The sequence below is a fragment of the Stegodyphus dumicola genome, chromosome 5 (assembly GCF_044657685.1).
Source record: "Stegodyphus dumicola isolate Sdum_Otavi_A_Nest chromosome 5, ASM4465768v1".
Classification (NCBI taxonomy): domain Eukaryota; kingdom Metazoa; phylum Arthropoda; class Arachnida; order Araneae; family Eresidae; genus Stegodyphus; species Stegodyphus dumicola.
Window position 1 is genome coordinate 171,087,296 of NC_140772.1, and position 21,308 is coordinate 171,108,603.

Genomic DNA, 21,308 nt, shown 5'->3' on the forward strand with positions numbered 1-21,308 from the left:
AATTCAGGCTTTGAAGTGCCCATGTTCAGTTGGAGGACTAAGTTTTTAAAATTCGATGGCTCTAGGTACCAGTTTCTTTGACAATGCAAGAAACATTCAAAGAGATTCTTCATTACTTATTTTTTTAAATATAATACATGGTGATAATGTTTGGTGGCAACAGTTTGAAAAGTGAATCACAAAATGCTGTTTTGAAATTAATAGCCCTTCTGGACTAAAAATAGAAATACACGGTATAAAAATGCAGAAGCAATGAAATGCTCCAGGGTTACATTCTCCCCCAAATGATCATGCAGTAACCCTAAAATCCAACAAAAGTGTGCAACAAAAATAGATCAGGCAACAAATCGTCTCGATGGAGAAATTTTTTTAGCATCACAATAAAAATAATGTAAAAAAGTGTTTTCAAGCATAAAATCATAAAACAGCAGTTTTTGTATTATATCAGATCATTCATCTTTACTAAAGCCACTATTCTGTTTATAAACAACAAAGAAATCACTGCATGGAATCTGTAGAACCAGAATAAATATCAATATATTTTCTAATATTAGTGATAATTTCCATTGTTAAATTAACAAGCAATACCTTTATAAATTAGAAAATAAATGAAAGGTATGACAACGGGATTGATTAAAATTTAGTAACAACTTTATTTTTAAAGTAGAAATACTTATTCTTTCTAGTATTTAGATAACATACCCTTTCCTGCATCAGTTGACACTGTTGACAGTACAGTTTTGACTCCACTTGAAGCTGAGGACACAATTAAAGAAGTAGGTGTTCCTGATACCTTTGGCACAGATGTTATCAGTTTCGTAGGTGTCCCTGGTTTCCCACTGCCAGGAGCTGCAATAACAAATGTCTGTTTGGAGGCTGAAGCAGTAGAAACAGTGTTTGTACCAGAGGTTCCAGCAACAGATGGTTTGGCAACACTAATTATATTTGTGGGCAATGTTCGAAGGATGGTAGTCATCACTTTTTGTTGCAGCATTCCCTGGAAATAGAAATTGGGAGAAAATTTTATAGATGACTAAATAATTAAAATTTCATGGCATAAAAATCAATCCATGCAATAAAGGTTAAATAAGTTTTATAACTAATTAGAAACATGATTTTTCTGATTAATTAACTAACAAATAAAAAAATAAAATACAGCATAATTTTCCCCTTATTAATCAAGGGGGGGGAAGAAATTTCAGGCACTGTGCAACACAGTAGATGCCACTAATTAATCAAGTTTCAAACATTAAATTTTAAAGCAAGATACAAAAAATTAACATTATGTTACATATGCTGACACACTTTTTTTCTAGTCGGTGATGAGGATTTAAATGTGTAAAAAAATCAAACTACCCCTCTTTTGAAACTTGTTACTACTGAATAATCCTTATTATACTGTAATCTGTCTTCTGATACAGTTGACTCTCAGAGTCAACAGAAATTTTGACATTCAGTGAGGGCATTCCAGAGTCCTCCTCAGCAACTGTCAAACATAACTGAAATTTAAAATTACCAAACTTTAATTTTGAGCAATTTCTCTTAACTTCCTCCCTCACCATGCAGGATTAAGTAAGTTTCTCCATAGGCCTGTCACTCTGGACTACTTTACATCACTGCACCCAGTGCTTTTTGCTATTACACATAGGAGTCTTTATTTATACAATTAAAATTAAAATATAGAAAAAATGCACTCCCATTACTTTAATTTGATAACCCTACAGAGGGAAACTGAAACAGATCATACATGATATACTAGCCTGATAAGACTATCAAACTGAACGTAAATATTAAATACTTACCTTATTTTGTGGATTCTCTTTTATTAATTTTTATGCTTAATGGAGTGATAAGTTCTAAAAATTTGATTTACTAAAAGCAAATAGAGCCTTGAGAAACATTTCACTGCTTGAAATCTTCAATTCATATCACAAAACCCCATGACAGACATGACCAGCAACTTCTTATTTGATTCTCACCCACTACAAGACAAAGCCTTTCAGTTATAAGTGTAGGAGTTAAGGAAACTGGTTTTGCATCAAAGAAGTTTTCTAACGTAGATTTTGTCTGCAATGCATCTCTACTAAGGCTATTGCTTTTATTTACAACCTGTTGTTGCTATAGCAGTTCAGTTTATTCACAGTTTGCTTGTTATTATTCATCATTCTACTCGAAGCTTAAAACCTTACTCTGAAATATATCAGTCCAGAGAATTCCAAAACATATTTCACATGGGTGCCAGGTACATCTTACTCAGGATGAAATGAAAGGCAGAAATAAGGGAAAAAATGTTTTTCATTTTAAGATGATACATCACTTCATATATGTAACCATAATAACTTTCTCAAATTTGGAAAAACATTTTGAATTCATTAATACTAATTATCATCTATAGTAAGTTATATGCAGCAAAAGATATGACTAAACAATGCCATGTAAGAATTACTCACTGAGACTTTAAAGATAACAACACTGAATTTCATATGCAAGTGATATATCGGGTATTGAAGAAAGTTTCCCGCCACGACAAATATTGTCAGTGAAAACAGTTCATGTTAGCATGATTAATCATCTTTTGTCAAATGATGTTTGGCATTTAAAAGAAAGAAACTTGCTGTAGAACACTGTGCTGGGAAATTTGTAAAAAAATATCGTTATCATTAAGTGCAAGGTGTTTGAATTGGAACTATCACACTACCAGATTAGAACCATTATTTACTTCCAAAGGACCACAAGTGGCCAGGCGGTAAAGTCATTGGAACACTGATAGTTCGGTCCGAGGTTCGAATCCCCCCAACGGGCTGGATGCATGGGTCTTTTCGTGGTTTACCCCATGTGTAACGTATATACGAGTTTGTTTCCTTCAGAAAGTCCTCCACAAAGGCATCCCCCCTAGGCAAATAGCCCTAGTTTGCTTTGCCATAATTAAATAAACCAAACAATTTTTTCCCAGTTCTCTTGCCAGCTACAGAATGTCACCAAATCATGTGTACAGTTTTAGGTACTAATGTTGTACGATATGATACTGTAAAGGCTTGGTATTGAAAGTTCAAAAACAAGAACTATGACATTCAAGAAGCAGAGCACTCTCACAGCCTACTCATGTTCATGAGGATCGCCTGCGAGATCTTGTGGAAGATCAGTATGCAATCATTTGAGAGCTTGCTAAGGAGTTAAGGCGTCAGTCCCATGTCCATTAGTCGCGCTATGCACCACATGAACTTGACATAGAAATTTAATCACTGGGTGCCGCATGAGCTGACCCAAGTAGATAAGAAGAGACGTGTTTGGGTCTGCACTTATCTCTGAGAATATCAATCCAAGGACAAAATTCTGGACCGGATCATCACTTGTGATAAAAAGTGGATTTAGTTCAAGAACACTTGCTGAAAAAGGGGTTGGTCTGCGTCCTGCGAGCCCATTGGCAGAGCCGCAAGTGCAATTTGACTAACAAAAAGATCATGCTTTGTATCTGGTGAGATTGCCATGGTATTATCCACAAAGAATATCAGAAAAGGGGTAAAACCCTTGACAGTAAGGTGTATAGAGAGTTGCTAGTCAGTGTTTATGCTGCTACAGGGAAAAAACATCGAACTGAGTTCCAGCATAAAAAAGGTAATGTTCCATCAAGATAATGCAAAGCAGATAGATGTGTCTCCATTCACCAGATGACAGTGTATGGACTTGAATGGGATCTTTTGCTACACCCACTATTATAGTTCTGGCATTGCCCCTTCGGACTTACTCAGGTACAGTATCTATGAAGGCTTTACTCAAAGCCTATGAAATACCTATGAAGAAAACTTCAGGTATAATTTTATGAAAGTGCACTACCTAGAAGTCGTAACCTGAAACAGAAAGGTGTCTCATTGCTTTTTCTTTTTCTCAAGGTAAAGCACATAAGAAAAATTCAATTTTGAGATTAGCTTAGTTATATGGTCATTCAATATATAATAATGAATATTATGAATTTCTTAAATAATAATTTATATTTTTCAATGTGCTTAAAATTATTTCTATTCTTCATTGTAGTAACTGCTTTAAGGTAACCGATCTCGTTCAAAAGGCCGATTTCAACTCAAAAAACTCATTTTTTAAAAAATTTAACATGTTTTAAGACCACATTCTTTGCTATCAAAAACAGCTTTTCTTTTTTTGATATGTTGATTAGAAGTAGAGATATACCAGTTACTCTGAGATACAACAAACCAGAAGTAACTGTCTGCCACACCAGAAGTTAAAAGTTTAAAGGGCAAATTAAAGGTGCACTTTCCACTTTTTTTCTATATTATTTATAAAATAAACAATTTTAAGCATTTCAATATGTTTGAAGAATTTGGCAATGTATTTTCTTCTCTTTTGTACTTGGCATTTCAAACTTACCATTTTGTTTACATTGAGCTTTCCATACTTTTGTTTACAAATTTCCTCCACTAATTTATTAGCTAAAGATTCATTTTTTCACTGTTTTTGATTGTATTTAAATAATCAAAAGTTCTATAAGCCAAAAATATATACGTTGTCGTTCAAAAAAGTGAAAATTTTACAGTAATCGCTATACTAAATATGTGACTGCTGATTCTGGTAATCACAATGAAACTGTAACATCTGTGTGTGCTAGTTCGGCTAAATTATCCAGAACATAAATTTAAAATGAAAAAAGTGATTTTAATAAATTAAAAGGTAATCGTATTATTGACGTGTATTCTTTTAAATATTATTCCCGTCATTTTGCTGCCCAAAATGTTTGACTAATTTATCTCTTGCTGAAAATTTTCACTTTGGTTTATATTCTTATTTCACATTAAGTTGCAAGATGTAGTTTCAGCACAAGTTTTGCATTTTCAGAAAACACTGAAAGGTCTTTGAACATAAACTGTAGATTTGCATTCGCATTGAGATTAATTAGGAAATGACTGATTGATCCAAAAAAGAGGATTGAAAAAAAAAAAAAAAAAAAAAAAAAAAAAAAAAACTCATATTATTTTAGCAACGGCTAATACTTCGATGATGAATGCCACTACTGAAGTTCAGCAATTATTGAAATGTAACAATAATAACTGAGATAATAGAATGTGGAGCATCCGTTGATGAAATGTGGCAAAGGAGAGGGTACTCATCATTGAACAGTTGCATTGCTGCTTTGTCTATTCAGACTGGTAAAATTTTAGATATTGAAACTTTATCTCAGTATTGTAAAGCATGCAAGAAGATTGGGAAAATGAAACCAGGTCTAAAATATGAAAAATGTAAAGTAGAACATACTTGTCCTTCAAACTATACAGGTTCATCCACAGGAATGAAAGCAGCTGAAGCATATCATATATTCGAACACTTAGTTGCCTTGCACCATTTAAAATACGTAGAATTTTATGGAGATGGTGATTCGAAAGGTTTTTTGAGCGTGAAAAATATGTATGGTCTAAAATCTGTAAAAAAATTTGAGTGCATTGGACATGTACAAAAAAGGGTGTGCACTGCGAAAACTGAAGAATTCGATGCCTGGATTAAAAGGAAAGCTTGCAAACTGTTTCATTGACAAGTCAGGAACTATAATGGAATTGATATTAGGAGGGATGTTGGCAATTTAGATGATATGCAAAAAGCTGTCATAGCTATACTTTTTCAATGTGCATCAAACTCTAAAAATGTAATGCATGGTCAGTGTCCTCGTGGTGTAAACAGTATCAACATGCTGTTTGCTGAAAAAATATATACAGAAAAAGCAAAAGGACTTCCGGTAACTGTTTTAAATATCATAAAATCAACATATATGAAACTGAATAATAGGGAATTGTTACAGAAATGTGCGCATAGTAAAACCCAGAATGGCAATGAGAGTTTCAATGGAATTCTGTGGCAAATACCTAAAAACATATTCATTGGGTTAAAAACTTCAATATTTGGTGCTAATATCAGTGTGATTTAATTTAATAATGGATTTTCTGGTTTTATTAAAATATTTGAGTCGCTTAAAATGACTCCTGAATATTTTTTTACAGTCCAAAGGTATAAAAATTATATGTAACATGAATTGCCGATTTCCACTAAAATTCACAGGAAAAAACTGAAATCCATTCAAAAACATAAAATGAAGGACCGATGATTAAGGCAGGAGCATTTGAAGTGAATACTTGTGTACATGATGATGTGATTTATTATTATTTTTTATGATATATGTTCATGGCAACCATGATAACTCTAAAAGTTCATTATAGAATCATTTGAAATTTTGGACACATGTTTTAAACATTACAGTTGTTATTATTATTATTATTATTATTATATGAATACATAATGTTGACTAAAAGTTAAAAAATTAACCCCACATTACATAAATAAATTACAGCATTTTTCCTTCAATAGCACACGCATTTAAAAAAATTTTTTAGTGTTAACAGAGATACATGGCCATATACTGGTAGTGAATCAATATTTTCAAATTATTCTAGTTTAATGCATGCTTCTAGGTCGTATATATATAAAAAAGACAAAAATAGATTTTTATCATCATTTCTATCATTAATATTTTCTTGCAAGTCATGGTTGATGTTTTCATTAATTTTGTCAAAAAATTTTTAATTTTTGCATAAATTTTTCTAAATAATGATTTTTACATCATTTTTGCAGTTATTATATTTAACTCTGAGTACAATTCATACTACATTAAAATATCACACAAATTCAAAAATATAACAAACACTTTGAAAAACGCCCTTTGAACGAGGTCTGTTATAAAATTCTACAGTATTATATACACACATTTTTAGAAACCTCATTTAGGAAGCAGAAAGGTTGCACAGAGATTGCATCAGGAGAAAAATACTTAGTGCCAGCTCGGTGTACGATGCATTAAGACATGTTAGATGAATCTTTTAAAAGCCTAAGTTTTCAATTTCTTTATTAATAAAAAAAAAATACCTTTCTCTAATGCCTGCCCAAGTGATCAGATTAGAAGCATTTTTGATATTTTCCATGCTTGAGTCTAGTGAAAAGTAGAGAAAATAAATGGAAGATAAACATATTCAAATATTATGTTTTCATTGTTCCTCCATACGTTTTCCAAAAAGTAAGAAATTCATTGCAAACTTTCTGTAAAATACATCCATTATGTGTTGATACCATGGAGACATTTTTCATTTTGTCACATATTTCTCGAATCTTCTACAATCGTGAGTCTAAAAATCTTCCCTTCAAATCCTTCTAAACCTTCCAAGCTGCAATGACTAAAATCCTAAAGAAAAATTATCCCTACCAATTCTGTAACAGGAAAAAGCCAGAAATATTTTGGGGAAAAAAAAGGGAGGGAAAAAGCGTAAAATTAATTTTACATAGAAAACTGATGCATAGTCTTAGAATTTTGAATATTGTGAGACAGTTAAATGGGGAAAACTCTTACTATCGAAAAATTAAAAAGAAAACATTTTTAAATATTTACATAGCTAATTTTGCCTTTGTTAATAGCTGTTTCATAAATTCTGCTTTACAGCATTATACCTTGTTTAATTTCCTTAATTTTGCATTATTTAATTTTGCATTATACCTTGTTATTTTGGGGAAAAAAAAGGGAGGGAAAAAGCGTAAAATTAATTTTACATAGAAAACTGATGCATAGTCTTAGAATTTTGAATATTGTGAGACAGTTAAATGGGGAAAACTCTTACTATCGAAAAATTAAAAAGAAAACATTTTTAAATATTTACATAGCTAATTTTGCCTTTGTTAATAGCTGTTTCATAAATTCTGCTTTACAGCATTATACCTTGTTTAATTTCTAGATTCAAAATATTGTGTAAGTTGCCAAAATGAAACTTTATAATATAACAGCGAAAAATAAAAATGTTTTATGTTAATGTTATTTTTTAATTATAATTTCAATATATTCCCATTATTTTATTTTTTAAATATAATTTCAATATATTACCATAATTTTAATGAAATTTATCAATGTTGCAATGTTTTAAAAAAAATTGTCGAAAAGTTCTCAGATCTCGTAGAAACCGATCTTAAAATCACCAAAATTTTGATAAGTCGCCAAATTTAGAACTGTTTAATAAAAGAATTCACATCCCCAAAAGCGAAAATTTGTTTAAAATTTCTTTATCAGAAAAAATGAATTTTGAAAACCTTATGTTTCACTTCTTGCTTAGAAACTCGAGTATACCATCATTTATACTTGAAATAGAAATAAATTATAACACATGAACCCATTCAAAAGATAAACATAGATGTCAGTGAATTGCCCAAAATGTACCTCCAAAATGCTAATTCACACTCAAAATGGCAGTTGTAAAAACAAACAGAAATTTCAGATGATTAAAATTAAGGACCTTTTGTTGAGTTTGGCCAAAATTAAGGACCAAAAATTGATTCCAAAAAATCTAAGTACTTTTAAGGACCGCATGAACCCTGACAATGTAATGCAAAAATATACGTAAATATCTCACTATTTTTCCCATAGACATTTTATGTTATTTTTACATTCAACTTGTAAGTTTTTTATGGAAGGTCCATTCGTAAATTGAACACATCTTCTGTATGCAACTTACGAATGCATGCTGCCTGGCTAGTCATGGAACTAACAAAAACTGTTAATAAATAAACAATAATCTCTATTTTAATTTAATATGTAACAAAACAGATGAGGTTAAACTGTTAATAAAAATTCTGATGGCTTACTTGTGGAGATATTCCTAAAATAGTTGCTTGGCTCGAATTAGATTGAGGAGACAAAATAGCAGTTCCTTGTTTGGCTCCTCCACTATTAGCTTGGGTGGTAACTAATTTCACAATAGTTGCACCTTGTGGAATGGTTCCTTTAGTCTAAAATCAGAAGTACATGAAGTATTAAAAATACAAAACGAAAGTTAAAAATACGTCAAATTGTATTAAAAATTCACATCTTCTTTACAAAACATGATGATTTACATCATATAAAACTGCCTTAAATCATGGTACCAGGTCATTTATTCTAGAGATTAACAACTTTTGTTCATGTCCTCTAGAATTAATCATATATATACATAATTTGATTTTTTCTTAAAAAATGTGTCGCCATATACTTAATGAAATGTTTTGAACATATTTAACACATTCAAACTCGTCTCTCACGCACTAAGAAGTGACAATGGGGAAGGAGGTATAAAGCAACAAGATATTTCTTTAATAATATTACTAATGAAAAAATGAGTAAAGAAAAAATACAAATTAATTTTTATTTTGATATCACTAACGCCAATCATTTATTATTTAGTGTGTATACAGACAAAGATGATAAAAGTTCAGTACAGGGAATCAATAAATAGGAAATGATGCTTTAATCTCTATGAACTTTAGAAACGAAAACTCACATAAGTATATAGATCCAAAAGAAGAGTGGACATACTTGTTACACTTAGTAATGTTAGATTACTTTTCATGATTGAGTTACTTCCATAAATCTTCAAGTTCTTTGCCTTATTTTGTTAGACAAGTTTGTGAGGTAATATTTTATTGTCTAGTGCTTTTTTCAATATTAAATGTGTCAGAAATGTTTTCAGTAATATGTTTTAGATTAAAATCCTTTTTTAAAAGGAAAAGACAGTTACTGCTAATAACATTTTTAAAATCACGAAGACCACAATCTCTTGTTTAATTTCTGCAATGTAGGTTTCAATGTCATATAAGTACAATTTTGATATTTGTGTAGGTGATCAGGCACATTTTGAAAGCAATTCAAATTGCTTTGTTGGAAGATTTTCTATTAGCATAATAAATGTTGTTTCACACGCATTAGTGCTATTGATCATTTCAATTATTGTCTTGTTTTTCTTTTACAATTCTAAATTTAAATCAATTTGGATATAAAATCTGAAAGAAAAGCTAAATAACTGGCCAAGTTTTATCATTTAAATTTGCACAATCATAATCTTTCTCTTCCAAAAAATTTGTATCTCAATTAAGCAATATACAAATCTTAGAAGAAATTTACTTCTACTTAGCAATCTTTCACTGGTATATAATAATAACTATGGTTGTTCTTTATTATTATTATTATTATGCATCAGAAACAAATGCCATTTGATAGAAATTCCTCAAATGGAATTATTAATTTTAAGCACTAGATCAATTTATTTGTATTTATTTTTTTGATGGCTAATATTTGTTGGTGAATTAAACAGTGGTGGCTCAATAAATTGTGTTACCATTTACCATTTTGGCATAAAGTTATAAACCCATTTATGCAGCTTATCACTGTGGCTGTTATTACATTATTACTGCTGGCCTATCACTGCTTTTAAAACTAATTTAAAAACTACATTTTCAAATTAATGAGGAAGCTTTTATAACAAGTGAATATATCAAACTGTTTTAAAAGTTGTAATTTATTATACCTATTTTTTTCCAAAGAAAAACTACGTAAGAGTTCATTAGATAAATGTTTTAAAACCATACACATGAAAATAAGCAATTCTGCTATGTTGTTTGTAGCTTCTAAATCATAAAATTCCAGGGGAAAAAAGAAATTTTTAATCATTATATAGGTGTTCTCATATTTTCACTAATCTTAATCTGCCACATCAGATTATTTCAAAGTAATTGTAGATACTTAATTTCAGTAATAATTTAAATCTTGTTATATTGAAATCATCTTTTATCGGGTGACAAGTCACAAGAGTTTAATCTAGAAAAGACTAAGAAAGAATCTAGAAAAGATGTTGGTTCTTTTTTATTTATTTATAACATGCTCTGCAATCAGGCACAACATGGCAATGGTATGACCCGAAGAGGACTTTTTAAAGGCTCATATCTATGTTACACCTGAGGAAAACCACAAAAACAGACATGCAGCCAGCCTTTTTGCTGGAACTCGAACCTCCGACTGAACACTTGTAATTCATTGGCTTTTACTGCTCGGCTGCTGGTAGGTCAAGATGTTGGTGTTCAAATGATAATTTTGATTACCTTCGGGTACCTCATTTGCCCCACATGAAAATGGCCTTTTATACCTGTTTATTTGCAACACATTCTTAATTTTCTTTCCCTTAAAGTTATTTCAGGGTTCCTATACATTTTCATGCATGGAAATTAAGTTCCCATCAGCAAACGAAAATTGAATAACTGAAAGAAATTGTCTATGGCCAAATTTCACTTTTGTAATACTATTGGAAGAATAAAGCAGATCTGGAAGTAAGATCCATTACTATTAAACATAATCTAACATTTAAATTACTAAATTATAGAGAAAAATATTCAAAATTTAGGTTTTATTAGCAGAAATATGTTCATTCGTTCTTTTATACCTTGTTTAAGCATATGCTTGCTCAGTCCATTGGTTTATTGCAAACTTTCTGTGAAGAGGCATAGATTAAAATAAGAAGTAAAATCATAAATTAGCATGACTCGTAACAAGAGCTAGGATGCTGCCACTCCTGCTGCTTACTTCAACAGAGAGGGGCACTGATCAAAACAGACATGAACGCCTAATTGGAACACTTGGTGATTGTTGAAAGTTAGTTGTGCATTGTTTGTCTGACCCTAGTTAGCTTTATACCTTCATGTAGAGTTCTGACACGACCCAGTTAATATACTGCAAAGTCCCAACAAGCAACTGAAGCAGTAGTGGTGATAAGTTGTTTTGTAATAAGTTTCACTAGTTATAAGGAGTAATACTTAATACTGTTAATACTAACATTTTTGTGTATCTTATATCCACAGTAAGGATTAAGAAAAGGTGATAACTTGCCTTAATGCAAAAGATAACTTCCAATGGAAGCATTTAGTAATAAATAAATAAATTAAGCAGTTAAGATACTCTTAGTCATTACAAATTTATATGGAACTGATAAATTTATGTTATTAAAAAAAATGAAAAGTACTACTAAAATTACAATCTAAGAATATTTTCACAGTTCAAAATAGATAGTTATACATTTAAATTATGATACTGATTTTTAAGTTTTTAAGCAATGATGTAAGGACAACTGCATATTAAAAAGAAAACGTATGCCGCCACAAAGGTGGAAAAATGTCTAGCCCCAGCCATGGTCTTCATGATGGGAGAAGGTTATGAAAGCTCAAAGATGAGTCGTCCTTTACAATCATTAGCCTATTATGTGGTGTGCAGATGCTCAGAGCTAGCTTTGTCAGTATAGTTTCTTGTTAACTTGCCAACATTGACAAAAAATACCTAATCATTGCTGTATACCTAAGTGCAGTTGCGAGGGAACTGAAAATTATGCGAGTGTACACAAATTTTAAAGGACAACTCAAAAAAGCATTTGTGGTGCTGTAAGATTCTTTGTGTGAATACAGTTCCATCTAAGCAAAATGTTATTTGTGAAAAGTATTTTTGCAAAGATATGACTGTACGAGAAGATGTATTCGTAGATAAAGACAGGACAATTTTATGAATTCCAAGAAAATAATATATGTTAATGTGTCATGCATATCTATGTATATTTATCAAATGTCCAACACATATGACTAAAACCCACTGGAAGTAAGGAAAAGCAGAAAAGAAAAATTAATAGAAAAAAGAATTTAAAAATTTCACAGACAATGCCAACTTTAATCAATTTGATAAACTAATAATAAATACTGACATCAAAATTACAGAAACTTTGTAAGAAAATACATAATTTATGGTGTATAAAAATTCTGCTGCATTGTTTGCTATAATTTTGTCCAGTTGCATGCATCCAAAAATACTTTAAAAATAGACAAAGCAATGAATACTGAAATATTTTATGAAATTACCATTGTAATTTGCCCGTATCCATTCACTTAGTGAAATTTATTCTATTGGTCTACAGACATTAGACAATATTTTACTCTAACAGTCTATATAAACATAAATTAAGCACTTACAGCCCATAACCTATACAAAGGTGAGAAATGGGAACTAATAAGGACTTCAAAATTAGATCCAAAGTTTCATATATAACAGTTTCAAAACATATATGCATTCTTTTAAAATAACTAATTCACATTTTGTATAACTTAATTAGGTGTGCCTGCCCACGCAGCTCGTTATTTATACTATTTCACATAGTCTCTAATCAAACAAAATGCTCTCTGCAGCTCAAATATTATACAAATGCTAATTTCTCCCTGGCAAACAATCATATTCTGCTACATCTAGCCCTTATATAAATCTCAATAATAGAAATGATTTTTTAAACAAGAACTCAGTGTTTAGATTAGTGATGTACGAGAAATTTCTATTTCTTTCTACATAAACAGAGTTTTGCACAATATATGCTTCAGAGAAGACAAAAAGCTGAAATAAATACCTGTTGGCCTGGAAGAGTAGCACTTTTACTCTGCACAAGGCTAACCTTAGGAACCTAAACAAATAACTGCAATTACTATAATAACATACTGATTTATCTAATCTTAAAAGCATAAAATTTACATAAATAAACTCTCTAGGCAATATGTCCAATATATATTTTATTCTTAGAAAATAATTTGCTTTTGCTCCTTAATGATTTATAAAGCATTCTTATAAGGCTATAGTGTATTAAAGTTAATAGTAAAACATACAATAGCAGATAAGAAAACTATATGAGCATAGCAATGCAAATCTAGAACAAAATGGCTACACTTCTTAAAAAAATTGCAATAAATTAAAAAGATTTAATAACACATTTTCTAAAAACATAAACATATATGTCTATGAAGGTATGCTTCAATTTTTATTTTTTTAACAGAAGCCGTTTCTTATTTAAAAAAAATCTGATGACCACATGACTTCCTTATAAGGAATGTTAAATTATTCCTATTTTCTTCTGCAGAACATTTTCATTTACCACTTATTTCCTCGGCATTCATTACAGACATATTTCTCATTCAATTAATTCAGTTCTCACTTCGCGGCAAGGCAAAATACATCAAATATCAAAACATTAAAATATCTTCATTAAAAATTAAAAATGTAGAACACCATAAAACACCAAATACAGTTAAAACAATTTATACAATTAAAATTAGTTTCTATGCAAAAGCAAGCAACTTAGCCAGCAAGCAAGAAGTCAGATTTTTTAGTGCCCAAAAGTGAAAGTTTAATTTTGGTCACACTCAGCAAAAAGACACTGAAGGTGCAGAAAAACTAAATTCACTACTTTGCAAAGTTTCAAATGTAAACAAATTTGTCTGCTATGGTAAAAAAATTAGGCTCAGCTGCACTTAAACAACTTTAAAATCTATAATAATAAAAGCAAGTGTAATGTGTCTGTCTGTCTGTCTGTCTGACCGAGCTCTCCAGCCAAATCTATCGCACGCAGGGACCTGGAATTTTTTATACGGAAGCACAAAGGGGCTGGCCACCAGACCTCGAAGCCCGATTTTCGATTTTTGAATTAGAAAAATTTTAAAAAAATTATTTATAATTAATTAATCACGGTTTTTTTGACTCACTGATATTATTATTTGTTTTCAAATAACGTTCGATTGTAACAATTGATTTCTTTATTCTAGCGTTAGTTTGCTGTTTTCACGATACATTAAATCGATTAATTACAATTCATTTCTTTTTTGTAGCTTATTATTTATAATTAATTAATCATGGTTTTTTTGACTCACTGATATTATTATTTGTTTTCAAATAACGTTCGATTGTAACAATTGATTTCTTTATTCTAGCGTTAGTTTGCTGTTTTGACGATACATCTATAATAATAAAAGCAAGTGTAATGTGTCTGTCTGTCTGTCTGACCGAGCTCTCCAGCCAAATCTATCGCACGCAGGGACCTGGAATTTTTTATACGGAAGCACAAAGGGGCTGGCCACCAGACCTCGAAGCCCGATTTTCGATTTTTGAATTAGAAAAATTTTAAAAAAATTATTTATAATTAATTAATCACGGTTTTTTTGACTCACTGATATTATTATTTGTTTTCAAATAACGTTCGATTGTAACAATTGATTTCTTTATTCTAGCGTTAGTTTGCTGTTTTGACGATACATTAAATCGATTAATTACAATTCATTTCTTTTTTGTAGCTTATTATTTATAATTAATTAATCACGGTTTTTTTGACTCACTGATATTATTATTTGTTTTCAAATAACGTTCGATTGTAACAATTGATTTCTTTATTCTAGCGTTAGTTTGCTGTTTTCACGATACATTAAATCGATTAATTACAATTCATTTCTTTTTTGTAGCTTATTATTTATAATTAATTAATCATGGTTTTTTTGACTCACTGATATTATTATTTGTTTTCAAATAACGTTCGATTGTAACAATTGATTTCTTTATTCTAGCGTTAGTTTGCTGTTTTGACGATACATCTATAATAATAAAAGCAAGTGTAATGTGTCTGTCTGTCTGTCTGACCGAGCTCTCCAGCCAAATCTATCGCACGCAGGGACCTGGAATTTTTTATACGGAAGCACAAAGGGGCTGGCCACCAGACCTCGAAGCCCGATTTTCGATTTTTGAATTAGAAAAATTTTAAAAAAATTATTTATAATTAATTAATCACGGTTTTTTTGACTCACTGATATTATTATTTGTTTTCAAATAACGTTCGATTGTAACAATTGATTTCTTTATTCTAGCGTTAGTTTGCTGTTTTGACGATACATTAAATCGATTAATTACAATTCATTTCTTTTTTGTAGCTTATTATTTATAATTAATTAATCACGGTTTTTTTGACTCACTGATATTATTATTTGTTTTCAAATAACGTTCGATTGTAACAATTGATTTCTTTATTCTAGCGTTAGTTTGCTGTTTTGACGATACATTAAATCGATTAATTACAATTCATTTCTTTTTTGTAGCTTGTGGGGGGGGAAGAGAGAGAGACAGTCTACATGTCCTACACTACTATTCCTGCGCTATTCACTTATCTGCATTTTCTAAATGCACGGGCAACGCCGGGCGGGTACAGGTAGTAGCTGATAAATCTACAACATGCAGATTAACTAAAGGCATAAAGACCTTTACTAATAGATAACAACATAATTTAATGATTTTGAAAGCAAAAAATATATAATTTAACAAAAAAATTTTTATATATCTATATAAAAGATCAAGGAGCTGAGTAACAGAGTAGGCACATATATATTTATAATTTTTTAGAGTGGCCGACTGAACAAAAAGGGAGGAGCACAAACTACATATTATAGTAATCTTATATACAAAATTTCAACGTTCTGATGCTACTCATTTTTGAGTTAAGTGAGATGCATACATATGTACATAAGTAGAGACATCATGAAAAAAATCTCTTCTAAATCTATTTTAAATCAATTTTATAATCTGTTTGGGGAAAAAAGTTGTTTATTTTGTGCTTACATACAGATGTCATGCAAAAACATAATTAAGTGCATTTGATGGTAGTCAACATGGTTATTTTCATTGTAATACGATACACGTCAAAAGTCGTTAATCCGGACTCTTCGGGACTTCGTCGATTCCGGATTATCGATCATCAGTTTAAATCTCGCAAGATGGCATGCAGAAATTCTAAAATTAAAAATATGAAACCGTAATTTATGAAATAAAGAACAATTATGATCTAAAGGGTATCAAAATTTACAAAAAAAAAAAAAAAAGCTTAATATTTATTTGTTTACTTTATTAAACATTTCTCTCAATGTAAGTTGTTTAATTTGCTTCATTTTATGTGATAATACTTTCTCTTTAATTCTATAAAAAGACAATTTCTTGTTCAGTTATAAAGTTCCGCTGTTCAAGTCCAGTTAATTGCTGTGCCGAGAATACCGACTCACTTGTCAGTCGAAATTTTTTCGTTTTCACTAACCTCTCTGTCACATTCTTCATGTCTTTATCCATTTTTTGCAGCAATTCCACTTTTTGTTTGTTGGACATCGAAACATACTTTCGTTTCGTAGATCCTTTTGAAGTTCCAGCATCGGAAATTCTATTTGACATAATCGAAAGTTCAAGTTTACTTTTATAAAATTGCTCTTACAGTCTGCAAAAAATAATAAGCGAGATCCAATTCGAAGATTAAGGAACAACGCAATCACTAACATTAACTGAAATAGATAATTAGATAATTTTAGCTGACACACCGTCCGTTATACATTAAACGCGCAGGCGAAAACGTATTCTGCACTTGCGCATACGCGCAGTAGTCAAGGTCTTACGCGCATGCGTAAAACGCCTGTGCGCATGTGCCAATGCTGCGCGTGCGCAGAAAGTTTTTAGCTTTGAGGTCCGGATTATAGATCATTCCGGATTATGGGTGTCCGAATTAACGAATTTTGACTGTAGTAATCTTATATACAAAATTTCAACGTTCTGATGCTTCTCGTTTTTGAGTTAAGTGAGATGCATACATATGTACATAAATAGAGACATCATGAAAAAAATTTCTTCTGAATCTATTTTAAATCAATTTTATAATCTGTTTGGGTAAAAAAGTTGTTTATTTTGTGCTTACATACAGATGTCATGCAAAAACATAATTAAGTGCATTTGATAGCAGTCAACATGGTTATTTTCATTGTAATACGATACACAGAATTTTTCATGATTACAATACTTCCTTTACTTTGTACAAGAATGTAAAAAATTTTTGTGAACTCATTTTAAGTTTTAAAATGAATGTTTAATGTAAAAAACGTTTTACAAAATGCAATACAAACCACAGTAACACCCTGACTGGTTTTAACTAAAGTGACAATTTGTGGTTGATTTCCAGTTCCAGGTGTTTTATGGACAATAATCTGTTTCCCTCCTTGTGTTCCAACTTGAGCACCGGATTTCAAAAGAGTGGCAGGAGAACTCATGCGAACTGTCTGACCACCAAGTGCTGCAATTTTAAAGATGATCTTTGCTTTAATTCTATTTTAAATTTACACACTCATATTTAAATCATACATGAATTAATCTTCCAGCATGCGCACTTGGCAATTTTACATGAGAGCTCCCGGGTTGTATTTTTTACGACATGCATAATTTTACCATTTTGGGCATCAAAAACGCCAGAAATGAGTGAATGCTGATAATAAATTTGTTAAGACATAAAATATTAATCTTATTATTGCAATATACAAATGATATCACATTCAAATATAAATAAATTATTTTAAAATTCTTACGTTAGTGAGATGGAAATGCAACGACGTATTTCATTATAGAAAATTTTAAATTTATTTAATTATTATATTTTAAAATCGAAACTAATTTTAATATTTATCAAAGATAAGTATAGACAATAAAAAAGGAAAACACCTTGGTAGGAAAAACCCCTTGGTAGCATTACTTCTGTAAAAAGTAAGTTTACATTTACTTCTGCAAGGAAATTTACTTCTTACTGGTTACAAAAACGCACTTTAAACTAACTTTAATGTTTTTATTTAGTTCTAAAAATAGAAATAAAAGAAAATAAGGAATGGAAATCGCTATTGTTCTCCCATCGAAAGGTTTCCTATCAGATTATTCTTGAAGAATCCGAGCAAAATCAGCTGGTTGCACATATTTTTTTGCCATGAAAACAGGTATAAAATTTACAGAGCCAAATATATTTAAATTCAAATAATAGACAGCACTTAATAACATATAATTACAAAATATTAAAAAAAATTTCCAAATTTTAAAACAAAACCACTTTTATGAAAAAGCTGCCACGTAGCACAAAAGCCCATTTAAAAAGTCAAATGACTTCCTGTTGGCACATTACATGATGTGAGGAAGGGTAGAAAGGAGGAATAGAAATGACATTCAGACGTCTCAGCTTCGATATGCGATAAATGTGCATTAAAAACTGAATCTGTCGTAAATTTTGCACAGACGCGCGTGCTGGAAGGTTAAATATGAATAATTAAATCATTATTATAAGGAAATACGATGTCTACCTGCAACAGAACTGAGCTTTATTCCTTGTGGACTGATAAGAGATGGTGTGACTACTCGTATGCTGCTTACGGCAGAGGTTGTGCTTGTGGTTATTTTCTGAGTGGCAGCAGCTGCAGCAGCCAATGCAGCCATTCCACTCATTGTAGTTACAGCAGTCGTAGAAGCAGGAGCAGCCTGGTAAGATATTTATCAGAAAACTTTCAAGATATTAGAATTTTTAAGTTTTAAAAAAACTGTACAGTAAAATAACTCATTTATAATTTTGCACAATCTTCTTCATGTTAGGCACAGAATGCTGAGTCATATGATGATTTCTAATTTACATAGTAGGATTCAAAAGTTTGGCTCTGTATAGCATACACAAAGTAGAACTACTATAACTTTTCTAAAGTAGTTTTATTTCATTACATTGTGGGACTTAAGAGTATTTTAAACCAGGTATCTGGAAGCTAACAACACACGAAAAATGACCTTTATCGAGTTTGATATTATGTAGGACAACTGCCCAATGGAAAATGCCATACTAACAGAACAATGGCTAGTGAAACTGAACACTGTATCAAAGAGCCTGGGTTTTAATCCCAGAAAAAGATATCGATGTTTGTAAACATACAATATCTGTATGGCTAGGGGGCCACTCAAAATACACACCAAGCCAAAATCCTTGAGAGGTTGGCGGTAGAGAAAGAGGGGCGGAAAAACTCTTAGGCAGGCCCTACATTGTTTTCCCTTAGAATTCCATCTGCGACAAATGCATTAACGTAGCATTAATGAGGCTTAGGGGACAAAACATGCCTAACCTGGATGCACAGGTTCTGACCTTGCTTCAACCTATACCTTTCAAATGAATACTTGAAAAATACTGCAGTAGATTTATTGCGAAGTAGACTGTTTAGTTTCGAATAACATTTAATCTCCAGCATGCATATTTTCTTTCTATTGTTCAAATTGTTATTTTGTAAATACTATGTAAATATTTCTGTGAATTATTATTTTGATACTTGTATACATCATATAAAAAGTTCTGATAATATCTGGCACAGTATGTAATTCCACAAAATAATTCTATAATTTATGCAGTCTAACTTTTAAACTAATGATATTCTGTTCACATGCAGCAACACAGGATTCCAACCTATTTCCTTCAAAGGCCTTGTATGCCCCATGTAATCTCTTTCCAAGCCTTGCTATGACATACATATAGTAGTTTTTTTTCCCCCCTACAAAGGACAGACAATAACAGCTTAAGCATAATAGCAGGCCTGTTGTTCTCATGGGGATGTATATAAAGAGAGAACAGACTTATGGCATCAGGAATATGCAATGTCCAAAAATCTTTGAATGAAATTAATATACTTGGCAGCTCCAAAATAGATAATAACATGCATCAGCAATGTTAATGCATATGTTACCATAAATAGCCGAAATCTGTTTTGAAGCATAATTACTAGCAAAATTATGAAGTATGCAAAAGTATCTCAAATTTCTCAGTCTTACTACCGATTTATTAATTTTTATGTGAAAGTGAACAATGTATTTCACAATAAACCAACTGCAGTATTTTTACAACTGGTCACCACTACAGAGGATTGGAAAGACATGAAATAAAATATTTCTTTCGCTAAATACTGGACCTTTCAGTTAGAACCCATTCTTACTACAAGCACACAACTGAATTATACAAGGTGTCTCAAAAGGTCGTTGCCAAACTTTATATGCTGGTCTGTCATACTATTACAAACAAGATTTACATAGGAACTTCTGCCCGAAAACGTGAACGGCGACCGCTAGAGGGCAATGTTCACAAATTTACAGGGGAAGAAAGAAAGGATGTTGAAAGAGGTATTAATTTGACTTTCATTAAAAAACATGGTTAAATCATACATGTTTAAAATTCCACATGGATTCAAGGACACATTCAAAATGAGCACGTGTGTCACGGACACATGTTGCCACTTCCATGATCCTGATGAGATCTATGTCTAATGTTAGATCCTCTCAAACATCACAGACTTTATGTATAAACAGACATAAATCCAGGGTAGTCAGGTCAGGGGATTGCAGTGGCCACGCGACTGGTCCGTCTTTGCCAATCCAGCTATCAAGATATGGCCTATCGACGTATTCCCATATAGTGTTTCTGAAATGTTAAGACGCTCCCATCATGCTGAAAACAGATGTTTCAGTTGTATAGCTGCTGGAACGTCAACCACCAGATCCAGCACCACTCTTTTCACAAAATGTCTATAAAGAATTGAGTCAGTAAACCAATTTATTCTTCTTCTGCAATGTCCTCACCTGACATGATTACACTTTCCACAAGCCTGTGAATACTGCCCTCTAGTGGTCGCTTTTTGCATTTTCGGACACAAGCTGCAATGTAAACCTTGTTTCTAATGGTATGACAGACCAGTATATTAAGTTTGGCAATGACCTTTTGAGACACCCTATATAAAACTGACTTCTAGGTACAAAAATAAAC

General features: G+C 31.3%; 1 protein-coding gene across 2 annotated transcripts in view; it reads right to left on the minus strand.

The window, feature by feature from the left end:
• Positions 1-21,308, minus strand: part of Hcf (Host cell factor) — a 188,344-nt gene that overhangs the window by 102,554 nt on the left and 64,482 nt on the right. For both annotated transcript variants that reach the window (XM_035371276.2, XM_035371277.2), the window contains exons 10-14: positions 18,826-19,000; positions 17,614-17,780; positions 13,275-13,328; positions 8,680-8,823; positions 703-997 (exon numbers count right to left, since the gene is read on the minus strand). In XM_035371276.2, coding sequence (XP_035227167.1) covers positions 703-997; positions 8,680-8,823; positions 13,275-13,328; positions 17,614-17,780; positions 18,826-19,000 — 835 coding nt within the window. The remainder of the gene's footprint in view (positions 1-702; positions 998-8,679; positions 8,824-13,274; positions 13,329-17,613; positions 17,781-18,825; positions 19,001-21,308) is intronic.